Below are 20,130 nucleotides of genomic sequence, written 5' to 3' on the forward strand. Positions count from 1 at the left end.
TGCTCAACAACAATGTAAACGTCAGTGTCACTGTCACCACTATTGTTCATCTGTTTATTTTAATCTACAGAATGGAGCCAAACAGATACAAAGCCCTCAATACATCACAGCCAAACAACTTCCTCTTCTCACGTTTTCCTGCACTGTTCGCATTGTGCTAGCCACAGGAAGACACACACAAACTATTATATAACTGCCTCATGGATTCACATACAAGTTAGTCTCAGAAATGTATTTAAATTGGATAAAAGCTCCTCTCAGATGGCTGACTGCTATCAGCTTTCGTCTTGTGTTTCCCCACAGGCTCAGCACCTGCTTCATAAAGGTGACACTGTAATGACATGACCATCAGGAGCACAGACAATCTCTAACTTGACCATCAAAGCCGAGAGTCCTTCAACTCCTGCCATTTAGAGACCTTCTGAACTTGACAAAGTCGGAGCTCTGAAATAAAGCAATGATCTACAAATACACAACCACATATCTACAGCACTAACCCTACACACAAGAGTTACAGTATTATAACCTACCTACTGCATCAGTCCTTCATGTTCACATGGCCAAATAAAGGTAAAATACAGAGATCAATGCGTCAGATAATAAACAGGAGCTCTATTCCACTATGTGCCGTTTCCAGGAAGGAAGTAATGTGTTTTCTGCTTTGAAAGCGCATGATCAACACATAACAGCAGCTGGAGATTCTCTCAGTCTGTCTGTCATCCTCATTGCTCAACAACACATCTGAAGCCACTTTAGAAACTGAAACTGAATGTTGAGACTTTCTGTGCAATTAATGCATTGCTCTAATAAGCTGGGCTAGGTTTAATAATTCTAATAATAATATTCTAGTCTGGTCTGCATTCATTGCATAAGACATTATTTAGACCAACTGCTTTTTAATTTAAAGCATGCACTTTTGTTATTGCATGCAAATACATTTATTTAAATGCATGCCACATCCAGACAGCTATAAAAAAATATATGTTGTTAATATAATAATTTAATGACCACTGTCTGATCACGGTTTGTGAATGTACAGACTGTCCAAATAATTTCCCCCAAACGCTTATCTGACTCCTGGACGCAGTCAACAATGTCATCCTGTGCCCAGATGCTTGACAGATCGAGTCCCTGCTATATTTAACTAAGTTATGTTTTTAACACGAAGGCTGTGAAACTTCAACTCCACACACATGATCAACAGCATGATAATAATAATAATAATAATACCACAAAAGCTGCATTCAGACTTCGGATTCAATCAAAACAGAACATACCAATGCAAAATAATAAACATTCTATTAGAAGCACGTCGATTAATGAACTGAAACTGAATAAAAACCAATTAAATTAACAGACTTTCAAAAACTCGTCTCTGCAGCTGTCAAGAACTCATAAGTTAACTGTCAAGACGGATGAAAGAGAATAACAAAACGTCACATATCAAACATTTTTAAATTCTAATGTTGAAAAATACATTTGAAACATTTGGTAGGAGCTATTTTCGTGCTTATTTTAAATGTTTTCTCCCCGCATGCTAACAAGCTAAAGATGCCGCTTGACAGACTGACAGAAATTAAAAAATTAAGGCTTCACCTCAGATTGATGTCAAACGGCAGCGTTTGATCCTCGCCGACCAAGGAATCCATTATGTATCAAAATACGATTGTTGTGATGTATCCGTGAACATTTATCTCAAAACATGATGTCCGTTGTGTTATTTTTGCACTGTGAGCGGTAAATTATGAATGTAATTTTAAAGAAGACGTTGGAACCGCCATTTTAAAATACGTGACGTCATCGTGCGAGCACGCGCAAAGAAGTTGGACTGTTATTATCCAGAGAAGTGAATGATGAATGAAATGCTGTCGAATTATGCATGGATTGGAATAACTTTTTAATCATCCATTAATAAGACATAGTCTGTTGAATTTAGTTGTACAAGCCTAGTGACATTTTATTACATTAATTGTAGAATATGTGAATATAACACATTTATTGCATTTTTAATAAAAGAGCAATATCATTTAAAACATAAAAAAAACATTAAAAAAGTCTGTTTCATTTTGGATATATATTATTTAATTTTCATGTTTGTACATAAAATACCTGTACACACAAATCTCATTTATTGTGTATTTTGTATATTGTGTGTGTGTGTACGTATATATATGTGTGTGTGTGTGTGTGTGTGTGTGTGTATGTTGTTATTTCCTATTTGTCTTTTTTTATTATCTGTCTTGATATTGTTTTATTGTCTTGTCACTGTTCTGATTCTGATATTAGCAGCAAATGTCTTTTTTTGTAAATAGGCCATCTACTGCCATCTGCTGACAAGAGACACTTAATACAGAATCAGAGGAACTTTAATGGCAATAAGAAAACGATGGAAATAAGTTTTGTTTTTTTTGGTTTACAAACAAAAAAATGTTTGTAAACCACCGAGTGAGTTCGGTTCGAAATGAAACCATATTTAAATGCATAAATTAACATTTTACAGACAATTTTGGCATACAAGGATATTCTCAAAGAGAAGAATTTTTGACCCATAACTGTGTATTTCAACATTTAAGCACAAGGGGCAAACAGTTTACTGTTTACTGCACACATTTACCTGAATTAATTCTGCCCCACTGTTTAATGCTTTTTGCAAAACTCTAAACACATTCTCACTCACTTAAACACTTATCACACTGTGATGCATTTGTGCTGCAAAATGCTAAAAACAAGCAGCAAAAGATCAACACAACTAGTTTTTCTCGATTGCTAACACTAACTGATTTGTGTCATCACAATTTTCCAAACCAATGTGTTCTCATTTAGAAAACACAAACACACAATATAACTACCTCAAGAATCACAAAATGAACTCAGACAGCACACATTTATTCATGTGTAGCATCAAGTAGCAAAACTGATGAAACACAGGTCAGAATCTCAGGATGATATAAAAAACGGAGCACAGGGGATTATCTGATTTGGAAAATGAATCCTACTAGTGGGAGACATTTATTCTTGATGAAATACACAGCGCTAGTTGATGTTCTTGTGCATGAGGACAGCTGGCCTACAGGCTTTCAACACTACAGATAAAATATAATGACAGAACAACAGCAGTACTTCAGATGAAAGAACTTTGACTTTTTATGTAAATGTACAGTAAATACTGAAACACATGCTGTACACCCTCAAACTCATAACTGCTGAACTGATTTGTAGCCAAGTACTCTATTCTTACATGTACTGTGTTTTTGCAGGACTAAGAGATGACTTTATATTCTGTTGTGTTCATATGCAATTCTTTGGTATTTGACATTTTCCTTTCTAGTCCTTTTCATCTACTGTACTGTAAGATCTCTTTACAGCAGGTGTAATGAAAATTATATTTTCTTACTGTAAAGCTTGTTGTTGAATTTCACCGTATTGCTATATTTCACTGTAATCTGCTATATTTACTGTAACATGTAAGTGCTCTAATTATGTTGGATACTGTAATAGACATTGAGCTGTAAAATGATACCTGATTGCCAAAAGAAGGTTTTTGCAACAGTGTTATGAATTGATCTAATTAGTGTGTAAGACTATGTTGTTGTGTGTGTTTTTCTGAGGGCTTGTGTGTCATGTCTGAGCGCAAAGTTTTTAGTTTTTTTTTTTTCAGCAAGATTGATAGCTTTGAGTGGAGAGCTTCATTTTGACCTGAAAATAGGAAGTATTGGGAATTGAGTGAGAAGTTATGGATTTGTGTTTAGAGTTTCGAGAAAAGGAGTCACAATTTCAAGAAATGTTTTTAAGCAATCAAGAAAATCCTTTACACACAACAATTCAACATTGTTCACACTTGTTTCTAATGGTGTGCTCAAACCAACTGTGAGTGCACAAGTGGCACAGGTGACTGAATCATCATATGAACAATACATGGAAACAATCTAAGAAGGAAGTGGAGGAAGCATACATGTACATGTAAGAAGTGGAGGATGAGGAGGAATTGGATGAGGAGAGAAAGAGTAAGGTTTAGAGATTGTTATCAAGGCTGGATTTGTAAGACTAGAGTTTTTTTTTAATCTTTTTCTAGCAAAAAAGACAACAGTCCTCAGGACAGCACAAAGACATGATGCTGAGACTATAAGAGAATAAATCTTTCATTGACTGTGTACTATAAAATGCTATTCATTTAGAGTTTTATTTTACCTTTTTGGCCTTTGCGGTTGGACTGCAGTATTTTTGCAGTATCCAAGTGCTGAATATGTACAAACATTCAGTACTATTCAATATTCAGCACCACACTATTCTTGCCGTACATATATAGTAGATAATCACCAAACTAATGTTTGTTTTCTTTTGTTTGTGTTTACAGTATTGCAAAATGTTTACTTTATACAATAAAGTTTTTTGTAACTACATGCACTGGTCATTGCATTCTCCATTTTTGATGTAGTGTCTAATGAATGATCTGTAGTGTGTATATTACTGGATAATGTGTGATTCGAAAGCTTTGTTTGACTTTGAGCACAAGTGAAATGGTTTTGAAGTGCTTGTTTGATTTTGCCAGATAAGTCAGGGGTTCTGTGAATTTAGTTTGAAGGTTTGGATTTATGTTTAAGGTTTTGAGAAAATGAGTAATGTGTTAATGTGTTTTAGCAATTCAGAAAAACTGTAATAATCAAAATCATATTTACCTTTGATTATAAATAATGTTTTACTTTGATTGGGCTTCATGTCTGAACATGCATACTGCTGATATTCTATTCTTTCAGAGAATACAATAGTCTTAATAATCTTGTATTTTTTATTATTTCAAAATATTTATTTATTTTCAGGATTCCTCAACATTCAGTGCTTTTCCATGCTTATGATTAAAATGTTTACATCATGACTGCAACTGATGCAGCTGCAGAATGTGAAGATCTGCTGGATTCAGTGCAGCAGGATGAAGGAGAGCAGAGAACAGCAGAGGAACAGGAAGCTCTGAGAGACGCTCTGAGCACCGTTACACAGGTTCCCCTCACAACACGAGAAGTTGTCATTAGGTTCTGAATTCACTCCAAAGTCTTGATCACAGGTAGATTTGGATGCACATCCTTTAGTAAAACCCTGCTGACCTATAAAAAAATTGTCAAAACACAAAACAAAACAGAAGTTCACATGACATGCAGAGGTGGTGTGCCACATCTAAATTTGCTTACATTTATGCATTTGGCAGACGCTTTTATATACATACACACACACACACACACACACATATATATTATATATATATATATATATATATATATATATATATATATATATATATACAGTGCTCAGCATAAATGAGTACACCCCCTTTAAAAAGTACAAATTCAATCAGTAGCTCAATGAACAAAAGAACAATTTCCGAACTTTTCACAAGGCTGAGTCTTATTGAACACTTATTTAACTCCATAACATGAAATTAAAGGTTAATAATCTAACTTAGATCACAAAATCTTCAGTTTTACTCAAATTTAAGTGATGGAGTCTTGGTGTTCTTTTTGATGCTGAGTTAAAGTTTGATCAGCATATAAATTCAGTGGTTAGAGGTGGCTTCTTCCAATTAAGGAATATAGCAAAATTGAAACCTTTTTTGTCTTTTAATGATTTGGAAGTTGTTATGCATGCTTTCATTACGTCCAAATTGGATTATTGTAATTCATTGTACTATGGTATTTCTCATGCATCACTTTCACGTCTGCAGTTGGTTCAAAATGCTGCTGCCAGACTATTAACCGGGACTAGGAAATATGAAAGTATAACACCTGTACTAGCATCCCTTCATTGGCTTCCAGTCAAATTTAGGATTAATTATAAGATGTTATTATTTGTTTTTAAGGGCTTAAATGGGATGGCACCAAGTTACATTAGTGAACTTCTTCAGATACATACATCCTCTAGGCCTTTAAGATCTGTACAAAGGTTTCAGCTAACCATTCCTAAGTCTCGACTTAAATCAAAAGGAGACAGGGCCTTTTCTGTTGCAGCTCCTCGTTTATGGAACAGTTTACCCCTCCATGTTAGATCTTGTGCCACCCTGGATGTATTTAAATCTCATTTAAAGACTCATTTCTTCTCTCTTGCATTTGATTGTAATTCATTTGTAAGATATTGTTTTATACTTTGTTTTATAATCTTAGACTATATGTAGTGGGCCGTATGTAAAGCACTTTGGCCAACGTGTGTTGTTTTTAAATGTGCTATATAAATAAATGTGATTGATTGATGTGATTGAAATTAGTTGAAGCAAAAATGAATACACCCCACAACAGAAACTACTAAATCTAGTATTTTGTATGAGCACCATGATTTTTAAGGACAGCACCAAGTCTTCTAGGCATGGAACGAACAAGTTGGCGACGTATTGCAACTTTTTTCCGTTCTTCAAGAATAACCTCTTTTAGAGCCTGGATGCTGGATGGAGAGTGATTCTCAACTTGTCGCTTCAGAATTCCCCACAGGTGTTCGACTGGGTTCAGATCAGGAGACATACTTGGCCATTCAATCACCTTCACCCGGTTCTTCTTCAGAAATGCAACAGTAGCTTTAGATGTGTGTTTTGGATCATTGTCGTGTTGGAAAAGTGCACGACGACCAAGTGCACGGAGTGATGGCAGCATCTTCTCCTTCAGTATAGAGCAGTACATTGTTGAGTTCATGATACCATCAATGAAATGCTGCTCCCCAACAGTAGCAGCACTCATGCAGCCCCACATAAAGACACTGCCACCACCATGTTTCACTGTAGGCACCATGCATTTTTCTTTGAAATCCTCACCTTTACGACGCCATACAGTTTTTAAACCATTAGTTCCAAAAACAGTGATCTTTGTCTCATCACTCCAGAGTATAGAGTCCCAGTAGTCTTCATCTTTTTCAGCATGGGCCCTAGCATATTCTAGTCGTGCTTTTTTGTGCATGGGCTTTAGGAGAGGCTTCCTTCGTGGACGATACCCATGCATGCCATTCCCCTGCAGTGTGCGTCATATGGTGTCACGGGAAACGGTCACTCCAGTTTGGCTTTCTACTGCTTTAGCTAACTGCAGTGAATTTGCATGGCGATTTTCTTCAACCCTTCTCATCAGAAGACACTCCTGTCGAGATGTTAACTTCCGTGGACGGCCTGGACGTCTCTGTAAGATGGTTGCACTTCCATCTTTCTTAAATTTTTGGATCACTTTTGCCACAGTATTTTGACTGATATGTAAAGCTTTGCTGATCTTCTTGTAGCCCTCACCTTTTCTGTGTAAAGAAATTATTTCCTTTCTCAGATTTTGTGACATTTCTCTTCCATGGGGAGCCATTGCTGACAGCATGAAATGGGAAGGGCTTTTCTTTAAGTAATGCCCTTTTATAGTCACCTGTCTGCTGGACACCTCTTAAATGAATCATTAGACTCACCTGTGAGTGCTGTTAATTAGAATTTTGTAGTCTTAAGTGTACAAATGTAGTGGGGTGTACTCATTTATGCTGAGCACTGTATATATATACATACATACATACACACACACACACACACACATACAGTATATATATATATACTAGGGGTGTATACAAGGGGAATATCAAATCATTGTTTTAATGAGTAACACTGAAAAAAAAATTCACTTATGACTGAGATAATCAGGTATTCACTTTTTTCACATGCTTTTGTGAGGAGAATTTTTTTTTTGTTAGTAAAAGAGCAAACTACTACAAACTTTCATTAGGACATTTTTTTACCTTTTGAAGTGAAGCAGTAGTCTTCATTCCCCCAACAACTCAGTGTTTTTAAGCAGTCCTCCCAATCACAAGTATAACATCTCTTTCCATTGGGATTATGGGAGCTCAAATCTGCAAGAAATACTTGTTTATTTATTTATTAATCATAAAATATAACATTGCAATCAAGCGACAAACCTCAGCTGTGGTAATTTCATTAAAGTGCTTTGGAAGAAAAACCTGTCTAAATTTAGCAGAAAAACAGAATTATCATAAATAAGCCTTCCCAAAATAAATACGTTTTTCTTAATGAGACTCTTTAGATATGATCACTGAATCATGCTCTACCAGCTTATAGTGATGCACAACAATATCTAATTGTTACTTAAAGAAAACACGTGACCAAAACCATTCACCTTATTTACACTGTTTATAATTAAACTGTCTTTAGTTTATGATCAAATAAGGTTTAATACCTGGAGCATCTTGTTCGTTGCAGAGGTCGGTGTTGCAGCACTGGACAGCATTTTGTTTTCTCCAGCTGCCTGTGCTAATCGACCGGTTCTTACATTGAAGTGGCTCAGAACAGCTTTTGGAAATGAATTCCAACTTTGTGCCGCCTAAAGAAAAATTAAAAATGAATAATGAGCAGCGGTTCATATAGCAAATTATATTTAATATTTCAGGGAAAAAAGCAATAATATTATTTGGTTACATTTTTTTTTTAAAGTAAGATGTTTGGTATTGTGTGACAAATGTAAAGCCAGCAAATGCCTGTACCAGTAAAATATAAAAGTGAAAGTGCACTTTTTCATACACAACTTACCAATGTATAGTACTGCTTTTGAACTTACACACTTGGCAGGTTCCCTGTAACATGTAGTTGTTGTACACGAACCTCCTTGTTGATTATGGCAGTCATAACAGTCCAGAGAGAATCCTTAAATTACAAAGACAGAGACATTTAGTGATATCTGTATTTATATCACAAAATATATTAAATATGCTGTATGTTTACTGCACCTCCAGTAAGAAGAATGAAAAAAACAATGGAGACTTCCAGATGCATCTTGTGACGGAACAAGAATGAAAAGACAATGTTTCATTTGCCTTTTATGTCTGCTCAAAAATGGGAGGGTTTTGCACACCAGTAGCCCACATCAAAAACAAGACACTGATGCTTGATGTTCTTCACAAACACTCATCTCTACGAGTCTGACTTCTGCAGTGAGCAAATTCGGCATCGTGCCACAAAATTACTGAAATTTCACATTCTCAGTAGAACATCAAACCACAAAAATGTATCATTAATACATATTTTTTTTCATAATATTATATTAAATTTGTTATTATTTAGAAAATTAGTTAAAATTAGCTGGTGAAAATTTTTCTAGTTAGGACACCATACATCCAGTATGAATTATGCCATTATAACAAAAGGAGTAGTAGTAAGACTTGAGACATTTTAAATAAAGATCAATGTTTTACCAAGGTAACGACGATTAAAGATGATAAAGTAAAGATGATTCCCAAAAAGCTATTTACTGCAAGATTTAAGATAAATGACTTTTTTTTTCAAAATTCACAAATTATATATTATTAAACAGAGCAAAACAAAAGTTTAATAAGTAAATAAAACATTCTAAATCTGTCGAATATGACAATATGAAGGCAGCTGGAAATCACCAGTGAACAGTTCCTTTGTGTATTTTGCCCATATAAATGCAACTGACGATCTCAAACTCCTATAATACACACTTCTTCAGCGAGTGTCCATTATAAAACACTTGCAAGACATTCAACCATACTGAAATGTGTTTGTATAAAAAGCTATTGGAGAGTGCACAGACACGGTCAGTTTATTTGCACATTAATAATAACGCGCGTCTTATAATGTACGTATGTCACTGTAACCGTTTTACAATCATCATCCATCAAACGTCACTGGTTTGCTTTATTCAGCCCATACAGACCAGTCCTGGGTTGTGGCTAGAAGGGATATAGCAAAAACCAGAAGCTAACAATACATTTTTTTTTACTTATTAGATTGTGTTTTATTAACGTCTACATGTACCCCAAACCTAAACCTACCGCTTACAATAATGCAAAAATAATTATTGTTGTACAGTGTGAGAAAAATTGTGCTATATCAATGCACCCATGCCCCGTAGTTTTTGCTGTATCCCTTCTATCCTTAACCCTAGTTCCTGACTTCATAATTCTTATTTATAGAGCTGTGTTTGTTCCCAACAATCGCTACATGGGTCAAGGTTAAATATGATGACAAAACCAAGTTATAGCTCATGCTCCCAGTCTTGTGCCCATTTTCGACCCCTTGGCAAATTGCTACCTGATTGGCTAATCCTAACCTCTCCCCCACACCTAACTCTAATACTACAGTGATGGCCAAAAGTTTTGGCAGTGACATACATTTTTTGTAGATTATTTTCCCACATGTGTCTATGGTATACTGAAAAACAATGATAAGCATATAATTGGCAAAAAAAACACGAGTCAATATTTACAGTGTTGACCCTTGTTTTTCATAACCTCTGCTAATCGCTCTGGCATGCTGGATATTGCTTCTAGGCCAAATCCTGACTGATGGTGATCCATTCTTGCCTTATTAGATCTCAGAGTTGATCACAATTTGTGGGCTTCTGCCTGTTCACTCGCCTTTTGAGGACTGACCACAGGTTCTCTATAGGATTGGGATCCAGTGATTTGCCTGGCCACGGATCCAAAATTTCAAAATAATGATCTTTGAGCCACTTCTTTATCATTCTTGCTTTGTGACATGGTGCTCCATCATGCTGGAAAAAGCACAGATCACCAAATTGCTCATGGATCGTTGGAAGAAGCCACTTTTGTAGGTCATTTGATACCATTCTTTATTCCTGGCAGTGTTTTTGGGCAGAATTATGAGAGCCACCTCACACATGGATGGTCTCAGGAGGCTTCACTGTTGGCACAACACAGGACTCATGATAGCATTCATCTTTTCTTCTCCGAACAATCGATTTTCCAGATGCCCCAAACCATCAGAAGGGAGCTTCATCAGAGAAAACAACTTTGCACCAGTCTTCTGCTGTCCAATCCCTGTACTACAAAATTTCAGTCTCGGAGAGAAGTGGCTTCTTTGCTGCCCTTCTTGACACCATGCATTTGTCCAAAAGTCTTGGCCTCACTGTGCGTGCAGATGCTCTTACACCAGCCTGCCGCCATTTTTTAGTTGACTCCTCAGGAGGAGACAGTCCTGACACTTGCTGGAGGTTGATTTCTACAGGCTTTGTTCCTTACCAGTAACCATAGCAACAGTGACCAATGTATAATCAAAGACGTTTTATCACTTTCTGACACAACAAGAGAAAAAACGGGCAACAAGTTCATCTGTTAAACCTTCATTAACGGACAGCAGCTTTTATATTTGGGTGGAGAGCAGAGCACTTGAGTCACACGCAGAACACAAACTGACTAAGCGGCTCCGGTGGAGTCTGGATCTAAAGTTTCACTTGACACTAAGCTTATTTCTCCGTCACTGTAAGTTACTGAAACCACACATGAAAACTCACAACACATGTAAATACTCAAGCATCAGTTGAGCTCCCAGGTGACAGTATTGTTCCTTAATGCTGACACCTGTCACACAAGAAGACTAATACAGAAGTTAATACATTAATGTTAACAAATGACATCTTACTGTAAAGTGTTACCATTAATATTTATTCAAATACTGTTGAAGTTGACATTATTTTCTCTCTTATTTCAAAGAAGCTGCAAGGAAGATGAAGAAAGCCAGAGTCTTGTGCCCTGTTTATTTAGTATCCTTATGTTCGTTGGGTGAAAAATAAAAATTCAATAAACAAAATAAAAAATTATTTGACTGATACCCCCCCCCATTGTTTCTAATATCATTCTTATGTCCACAATAACCGTGATATGAAAAATCTAATACCGTGACAGCCCTAATAAGAAGTCATCAGAAAGTCCCATGACTGAAAAACAAAAACCTGTGTTAAAGTGCAAATGTGGATATATATGTGGTCTGGATATCTGTGTGTGTTTTTAGAAGATTGTGTCTGTGGTTATGTTGGGCTTCACTTAGTAAGAAAAACCAAACGATCTCCTGCCACTGCATATGTACAACAGTTCATGCGGTCATTAGGATTGCTCTTTACATGCAAGTCAGGTATGCAAAATAAACCCTTTATTTTACGGCCTTGATGTGAATTTCAAGTTGTGCAACACCCTTTATGGATGCATAGGAATGAATGAGAAATGCCGTAAGCTGAATCCCAAAAAGTCGCAAAATGTCACAGTGACTTCTCTAATAAAACAAAAACATTTTTGGTGTAAACTCTAAAAATAGTCCAATCCAAAAATATTTTTAAGTGTAAAACATTTTGGAGATTCCTCTAAAATGCTGTTTATTTGAACCAGATTTTACAATCACGTGGTGTAGCATATCTTTTAGACAGTCTCTTGATTTCTGCCTACATAAAATAGAAATGAATCTCGTTTATACTGCATAAAATACATGATATACTGAGGTCAGTTATCACACAAATTAACACTATTTTAATAGTACTTTATCCATCTTTTCAACAATGAGATGGCTCATGCCTACAGAGGAGAACATAAAAAGTACTTTGTAATACATATGTCATAGAACTGACCCTCATATTACAAAATTTATATTTTAGTTTTTTAAATGTAGAGGTTTTTTTTGCCCAAACCAGCTGCTGCATACTCAACTAGATTATCTCACTTACACAGTTCTTCTGGATTGAGTCTGTCTCATTTTGTTCTGTTTCTTCATGTTATTCCAGACAGACTGATGATGATCAGATCAGATCTCTGTGTGGAGCACTGGCTGCTGTCACTGGATTATTTCAATGAATGGCAAAAATAATGTTTGGAAATGTAAACTGATATTTCCTACTGACACACTACAGCAAAATATGGCCATATGGATTACTGTAATTATACATATACTGTTGTTTTTTTTTTTTTTGGAGCTTGTTGGCATAAGCCACCATCCATTTTCATTTTATTGAAAAGGGTAGTTTGGACATCTCCTTACATAACCCACGAAATAAAAAAATTAGGAATGACACAACAGAATTTTTTATTTTGTGAACTATCACTTTAAGTTGTTTGCTGTCTAAATCTGAAAGTTGATTAAGTGTTAATTAATAAAATATTAAATGTTTGCAATATGCATGTAAAACCGACATATTCATGCTCAAATTTTACACATACACCTGGACAACCACTTGATTAGAGACTCTCACGAGTCACACCTCTAATAAATCATGCATGTAAAACTGGGTCACTTGCCTAATGTGACGCAGTAAATGTGGTTAGGTTTTTTTTCCAGCCACAACCCCATCCACACTGTGGTGAAATTATATATATGCATTTACTTTGGGAACGTCCTGAGACTTGCAGATGCATCTCGTAGCGGAACGAGAACAAAAAGACAGTTTGACTTTCACAAACACTCACCTCTACAAATCTGTCTTATGCAGTAAGCAAATGCTGAATTTTGCTTTAAAGGTGCCATCTGTCATGTCTGGCAAAAAAATCAAGTCATACTCCACATTCCATACCAGATGGGGGCAGTATGCCTCAATAAAGTGAATTGGTCTACTCTAGAGTAACAAACGAGAAATGGCATAGTCTCTATGCTCCGCCCCTACCTTCACAACAACCCTAGAGGATAGCCGAAGCCTATAAGACAGCGGTTCTCAATTGCAGTCCTCGCGCCCCACTGCTCTGCACATTTTGAACGTTTCTCTTAGCGCTTCAGACATTTGTTCTATTCGAACATAAGTGCCCTGCGAAGTGGACATCACAGGATATTCAGCCATGATTCCAGTTCGAGGCGAACGTAGCTATATGTTCCAATCAAAGTGCATTGAAGTGTGCAAGACGTGAATTTAAATTGTATCGATTTACAGAGGTATATGATGTCACAGTTGTCCATGTTTAAAGATGCTGCACAGCACAAATCAGTGAATGAATGTTTCGATGTGAGGTAAACTTCAACAGATTTCCCCTGCTCAGGGAGTAGGGAGCAATGAACAATTGGAACACAGTTCATGCACGGAGTTCATTTCTAACGAGCTGATTACCTGAATCAGGTGTGTTAACAAAGAGAAACGTGCAAAATATGCAGAGCAGTGGGGCGCGAGGACTGGAAATGAGAACCGCTGCTATAAGAGGACGTTTTGCCTCCAGAGGAACGTTGGGTGATGTCAAGTGATTTTGAAACATGACATCTTCAAGCTACTCCCCTTCACCTTTACCAGTGAATATGTTCCTATTCGTTTTGTTCATATTACATTTTGAGTTGTATATACACATTATTTGAATTAAATTAATTTGACAGACAGCATTCTGTCAACATCATTGGTCAACATCAGACAGCTGATGTTGACCAAGCTAGCGCCAACCAATGTAACCAGAGCTGCCAACTCTCAAGCATTCACCGTGAGACACACGCAATTGACTCTTTTCACATGCTTTCATGCAACACATCAATTTTCTCACGTACAGAAAAACCACGAAGCAAAGAGGACACAGAGACCAACAGACTAGACAGAGCAGGTTAGTTATGATATAAAAAATGGGTAAGTTATAGCTAGCTAATTACCAAACGCAGCTACGGTTAGCCATCGCTAACATTAGCACGTTTATCGAACAGCCTTCGATACATTTCTATGTTATAACTTCCCGAAAAAAAAATACACAAACATATAAAACCAACTTCTAGCGAAATACTAACAGCATCTAACTTACCAATCCAAAAGAAATGTGGCAAGTTCGGTGTCGAACCTCATTTCTTTCAGGTCCATCAGTTGTCTCCAGCGATTGAAAGCAGTGCCGATGTTTACTCTGGTTCGGCTCCTTTTCTTATCGGATTTGATTTGTGATTCCGAGCGCGGTTGTTTCCCTGTAGCGGGTGGTGGTCTCTTGCCAAGGGCTTCAGTCATCCTTCCGCTCTCTTCCCTGAACTGAAATGAAGTAGTGGGCTGTACTTTCCACACGATTGACATCAGGTTAGATTACGCCCACAAGCCGTGCGAGTTATTCGTGTATTGCAGGTTGGCTGGTGGTTATGTTGCCCGCATACCACCTCCCATGGCCGAAACTGGTATTACGACACCTGTCGGGCCGGGGCTAGTAATGCTAATGCCAATTAAGGTTGATATCTCTGCAGCACTATAACTTGATATTTTTTTAATGACATCATCGCCCTTATTTCTTCTCATTCTTTTGATGCGTGTAGGTCATTTTTTGGATATTTTTACCTCAATTTTTGCACATGGCACCTTTAACTTAATTTAGACACTAAACCCTACAAAGTCTCACAATTTATTTCAGGATGGGATACACTAAGCGTTGAATACTGCTCTGGAGCAGTATTCAAGATATTGTGGATTTAGTGTGCGTTAAGGGCCCTGCGCTTTGTCGTTTGACTGGGACAGTAATGCACACTTCCAACAGAAAACCAGGTGTGAAAACATTAGTGGTGACATCAGTAGTGGGTCCCCCAAACTTGACTCCAATCTCGCACACCTAAGAAATGCCTTTGCAGCTTCAGGTGCAACATACATGATGGCTGAAAACACTGATGTAGCCCCCATGACATTCTGTAGAGAGGCTCTAGTGTGAAAGTCTCTACGAATACTGAACTCTCAACCATCTGTGTAGGGCATGCTGAAATCCTTGGTCAATCAAGCTACTTGACCACCGGAGCTTGATGCCTGAACAAAACAAACACAGTGGTATATACGCAAAGGGTAATGGGGTAACAAGGAGGGTGGAGCTTATGAAGTACTATGACAACAAATTGGAATAACTATGCAACAAGGGAAACAGGAACTAAAGACAGGAAACAATATGGAACAGAAAACACTTCAACTTAAAAGTCCTCATACCTTGACTATACAATTTTTAATTTTTCTGTAGAACAGAATATTGATATATATCAATAAAACTCTTAAAATATCAGATATGATCAAATAATGTTAGTTCTTGTTTTAAAGGGGTCATATGATGCGATTTTTCCTTTCTATTTGGAGTGTTACAAGCCTTTGGTGGTGCATAAAGAAGATCTGTAAAGTTGCAAAGACTAAAGTCTCAAATCCAAAGAAATATTCTTTATCAAAGTTAAGACTCTGCTATGCCCCCTAAAACGGCTCGTTTAAACACACATCTACGTCACTATGTGGGAAGATTTGCAAAATGCCACCCAAAATGTTCACGCAAAGAAAGAAGGAGTACCTTTTATTCTCTCGGTTGCCACCGGCGGCATTTCGTGAAGTTGCTGGATATTGGCAGGAACTGGAACATGCTGTCGTATACGCCGATCCAGAGCATCCCAAACATGCTCAATGGGTGACATGTCTGGTGAGTATGTTGGCCATGCAAGAACTGTGATGTTTTCAGCTTCCTGGAATTGTGTACTGATCCTTGCAACATGGGGCCGTGCAGGGGCGGAGTGGCAATCGGGACGATCGGGACGTTTCCCGGCCGGCTGATGAATTTTCATGATCGGCCCATTATAAATTATTCATAACGGCCGTGAGAGTGGCCGGAGCGAGAGCGGGAGCGGGAGCAAAATATGAGTATTTAATTCATTTGTTTGTTCTTAAATTAACATAGAATGGAGTAAAACCTCCAGGGAATGGGGAATTCGTTTATCCAATGAACCGATTGCAGGTCAATTCTGTTTACAGAAATGTAGGGAGATAATGAGCGCCCCCTGCCCTCTCGTCTAATGGCATGACCCAAAAATGGCACACGCCAGACTAGAGAGAGAGAGAGAGAGAGAGAAAGCGCGCAAATTCTAGAAAAAACAAAAAAATTGACAGTCAGGAAGGATTAGCGTGGTTGCGTAACATTTAACGATACCACCATGGAAGGCAATAAGAGAAAGGACAAAGGAGGAGCCGAAAAGGCCAGAATGAAGAAGAAGCGGATGCTGGAGGAGAATGCATCAAAGTGCTCAAAAATTACGGATTTATTCCGAAATCAGGCGTCAACAGGTGAATTGACAGAAAAAACAGTGGTGCCGCTCAAGCATTAACGTACATTATTGCTAGCTGCCCGTGAACTAGCACAAGCTAGTAAATGTTGGTATCCTAATAATAATGACTAATTTAATTAGTGGTAGGTAGACAGTGGTGTGTGTATTATATATATTCAAACTATAATGACGTCGCCAACGCCAATTAATAATCAGTAACACTTTATAATAAAAGTTCAGTTGTAAGTAATTTATAAGTGGTTAGTTTATGATAAACTATATAATTTACAAAAACATTCATAAATGATTAGCAAGTGATATGCTCACATTTTATGTATGTTTTGAACAAAAGTTTACATCGTATGTTTCTGCGGAATCAGCCAGCGTGAAGGACGTCTATATTCCGATTGGTTGCTGGCGTTTTGCCGCTGAACCGCGTCATAGCTCATTATTACCATAAAGTTGAGCCATTTTCAACTCTCGGATTGACGATCTGGTCACTCAAAACGCAACGTCAAGGAATTTGACGCTCCTTGCAGCTGAGAGAAGCCAGCTTCCATTGAAAATGAATGACTTCCGGTAACTTTGGAAGCTCAAGTCAGCGGCAGTGTGAACGCCTCTCACGTGGCGTTGTCAAGGTAGCAGTTTCACTGGATCTAAACAAATCAGTCTAACCATTGACCACGTGACCAGTAGCAGTGGCTTTCTTAATATATTTAAAATAATTTTGCAAGGGTTATGATGTTAGTAGTATATATTTTTTAGCATTTAATTTTTTTGACCACCGAGGGCCGGTGGTTTACGAAGTTTCCCGGTAGATTTTTTGGTACCACTCCGCCCCTGGGGCCATGCATTATCATGCTGCAACATGAGGGGATGGTCGTGGAGGAATGGCACAACAATGGGCCTCAGGATCTTGTCATGGTATCTAAGTGCATTCAAAATGCCATCAATAAAAACACAAATTAACTCGGCAAAGGAGTGTACATAGAAAAGTTCAGCTCATAAATGGGGGCAAAAACAAAAGTGTTGCATTTATAATATTGTTCAGTATATCTATGTTATATACTGTTGTTATAGAAAACTACATTTAATTTCATGCACTATTTATATAATTAATGTTATTTAACTTTTTATATTAATAAATAGAAATATACAACATAGCAGTGCACATTTTTATATTTATTAACATTTTTATGCACCTTTGTGATGGCTAAGGCCACACTAATAATTGGGCTAGTTTATTTCAATTGTTCTAGATTCCTTTTAATTTCTTTAATTTCTTTGTAGGATAAATTGATTTTGTTTAAGGGATTCATTGTTTGTTTGCTTGTTTATTAATTTCTATTTTTTATTTGGTCTCTATATTATTTACCCAAACATTGTGTGTTAGTTGTGCATGTTTTCTCTTTGTGTGTGTGATTTGAAATAATTTTATATATTATTAGTAGTTTTTTGTTTTTGGTTGGGGACTGGGGTGACCATTAATATTTTCATTAGAGTACACTTCTCCACTTCTGCAGTTTAATTTCTGAGGGCTTGAAGCAGCATTGGCTTCCTGTCATGGCTGTCGCTGAGCTTTCTATCATTTTCTTGTCATTACTTACACTATTTTCTTTTTTCCCCCTCATTTCTTCTTGTCTGCAGTCTGAAAAAAATAAATAAATCAGGTTTACGGTTTAAAAACATTATACAACATAGAAAAACTTACAAAGAGAGGGAGAATATTTAAAGTAAAAACAACGGAAATGTAAGAACATAAGTAAAAGGAGGTATGAACATACAGCCCCAAATTTGTCACCTCACTATAGAACACTTGCAGCAAAAGGAAAAGAATAGAAAGCTTATGTCTATAGTTTGATAATTAAGGTGAGACACTACAGGTGAATAGGGTAAAAAAACAAAAGTAATAGTTATCACCTTACTTAGCCAGTTGTTTGAATACATTGATATTTGCAAACATTTTTTGCATTACAAGTTTTCTAAAATGTTATGTCTAAATATGCAATTGAGGCATTATTTAATTAAACGTGTTAATTTGCATGCATTTCTAGTACACAAATCTCAGTGGGTGAAGACAGTTTCAAAATTCTTGTTCAATTTTTTTACATATTAGAGTCAAATGTTTTTACATTTAGAAGGAATTCTGCTCTTTTTGTCACTCCATAATTTCAGCAAATACTTTGAACAGCCAGAAAACAATATATTTTCAAAATTTTTGGGGAATAAATTAAAAAAAAACAATTATATATGAACAAATCCCCATGTAAAAACCTTCAGACTATAGACAGGAATAAAAATGTAAAGTTTGGTATGTGTAAGTGCTACTGAAGTGGAGATTTATGGCTCAGTGTTGTAGTAAAAAACTCATTTTGAGAAAACAGCCTTTAAAAATATGTATTGTAATTGAAATCTATGGACACAAATAGATAATGTGCTACAAAATAAACACTTAACTGAGACTTTTGGGTGTTTTCTTTCTACTAGTATGAAAAAACACTTAATAAAAAAAAGCCAAAAGTCTCAAAATTGACAGGTGCATGAAAAAAAAGTTTTTGCCTGCAGTGTCTACCCTTAAACCAAAACAAATTTAAAAAAAATTCTTCAAAATGAATCTACCATAAACCATTCATGGAGACTGAGCTTCTCCAGTTCAATCCGCTGCTTTGGATCGATTTGCAGACAGCAGCGAATAAGTTCACAGCATTCTTTTGACAAGCCATCTTTGCTCCAGGTGTTACTTTTGATCTTGCGCAGGTCTCGTTTTTTTGGAAAATTCCCACACAGCATTACAAACATGAGGATCCCGAGTGACCACACTGTAGCTGGTTTCAATTAATTTGACTTGTTGGAGTGTGTCCGGGTTAATCAGAAGGTTTTCCAGCTTAATGTCCCGGTGAAACACTCCACGCAGGCAGCATGTTCGAGCTGCGAATATTGCCTGGTGCATTATAACTCGTGCCACGTCCTCTTCAATGGTCACTATTCGCTGCAGGAGAAACCAATTCAGTTCCTCAAAGTGCATGGGCCGCTCAAGGACCAAAATATAGCGGTAAGGCTCCACCCGCCAGTCCAGAAGCTGGATGACTTCCTGAAACCGAGGGCCTTCGTCTGTCAGAAGTAACAGAGCGACCTCCAGAGGAAGAGGCTTTGAATAACCGTCCTAGAAGAGAGACAGTTGTGATGGTCAGACTTAAACAAGTTATGGAGAAACTGTTGAGAACGGCAGATTGCCAACTGAAAAATCACTGTGATTAATGTTAATATCAAAAACAGTGACTGAGAGGAGAAACAGAGAGAGCGCAGCCTACTAACAATGCTGATGAATTTCGTCTTGCTGTTGGAGACAAATTTAATCGCCACCTGATCAACAAAACAAAAAA

The 20,130-nt window shown here is 37.0% G+C and overlaps 2 protein-coding genes and 1 pseudogene across 2 annotated transcripts in view; all 3 read right to left on the reverse strand.

Annotated features, from left to right (window-relative positions):
* The window catches only part of LOC132130883 (CDK5 regulatory subunit-associated protein 2-like), a 48,762-nt gene extending 46,976 nt beyond the window's left edge, over window positions 1–1,786 (reverse strand). The window contains 1 exon segment of the mRNA XM_059542732.1: window positions 1,597–1,786. Coding sequence (XP_059398715.1) covers window positions 1,597–1,649 — 53 coding nt within the window. The 5' untranslated portion in view covers window positions 1,650–1,786.
* Window positions 1,787–4,914: 3,128 nt separating this feature from the next.
* si:dkey-102g19.3 (uncharacterized protein LOC566752 homolog) lies at window positions 4,915–6,971 on the reverse strand. Its single transcript, XM_059541961.1, has 2 exons — window positions 6,335–6,971; window positions 4,915–5,099 (listed from the first exon to the last, which is right to left on the reverse strand). The coding sequence occupies exons 1-2, from the start codon at window positions 6,969–6,971 to the stop codon at window positions 4,915–4,917; spliced, it is 822 nt and encodes a 273-aa protein (XP_059397944.1).
* An 11,268-nt stretch (window positions 6,972–18,239) lies between these two features.
* LOC132130339 (serine/threonine-protein kinase pim-2-like) lies at window positions 18,240–20,125 on the reverse strand (annotated as a pseudogene).
* Window positions 20,126–20,130: the final 5 nt, after the last annotated feature.

Source organism: Carassius carassius, chromosome 47 (assembly GCF_963082965.1).
Source record: "Carassius carassius chromosome 47, fCarCar2.1, whole genome shotgun sequence".
NCBI lineage: Eukaryota > Metazoa > Chordata > Actinopteri > Cypriniformes > Cyprinidae > Carassius > Carassius carassius.

Bases quoted from the DNA above. Each gene is read 5' to 3' on its own strand.
- si:dkey-102g19.3 (XM_059541961.1), bottom strand. From the start codon at position 6,971: ATGCATGGGTATCGTCCACGAAGGAAGCCTCTCCTAAAGCCCATGCAC. The intron at 5,100-6,334 runs GTGCTGTCCTTA...ATTTTTTTATAG, and splicing joins TTCCATGCCTAGAAGACTTG to GTCAGCAGGGTTTTACTAAA.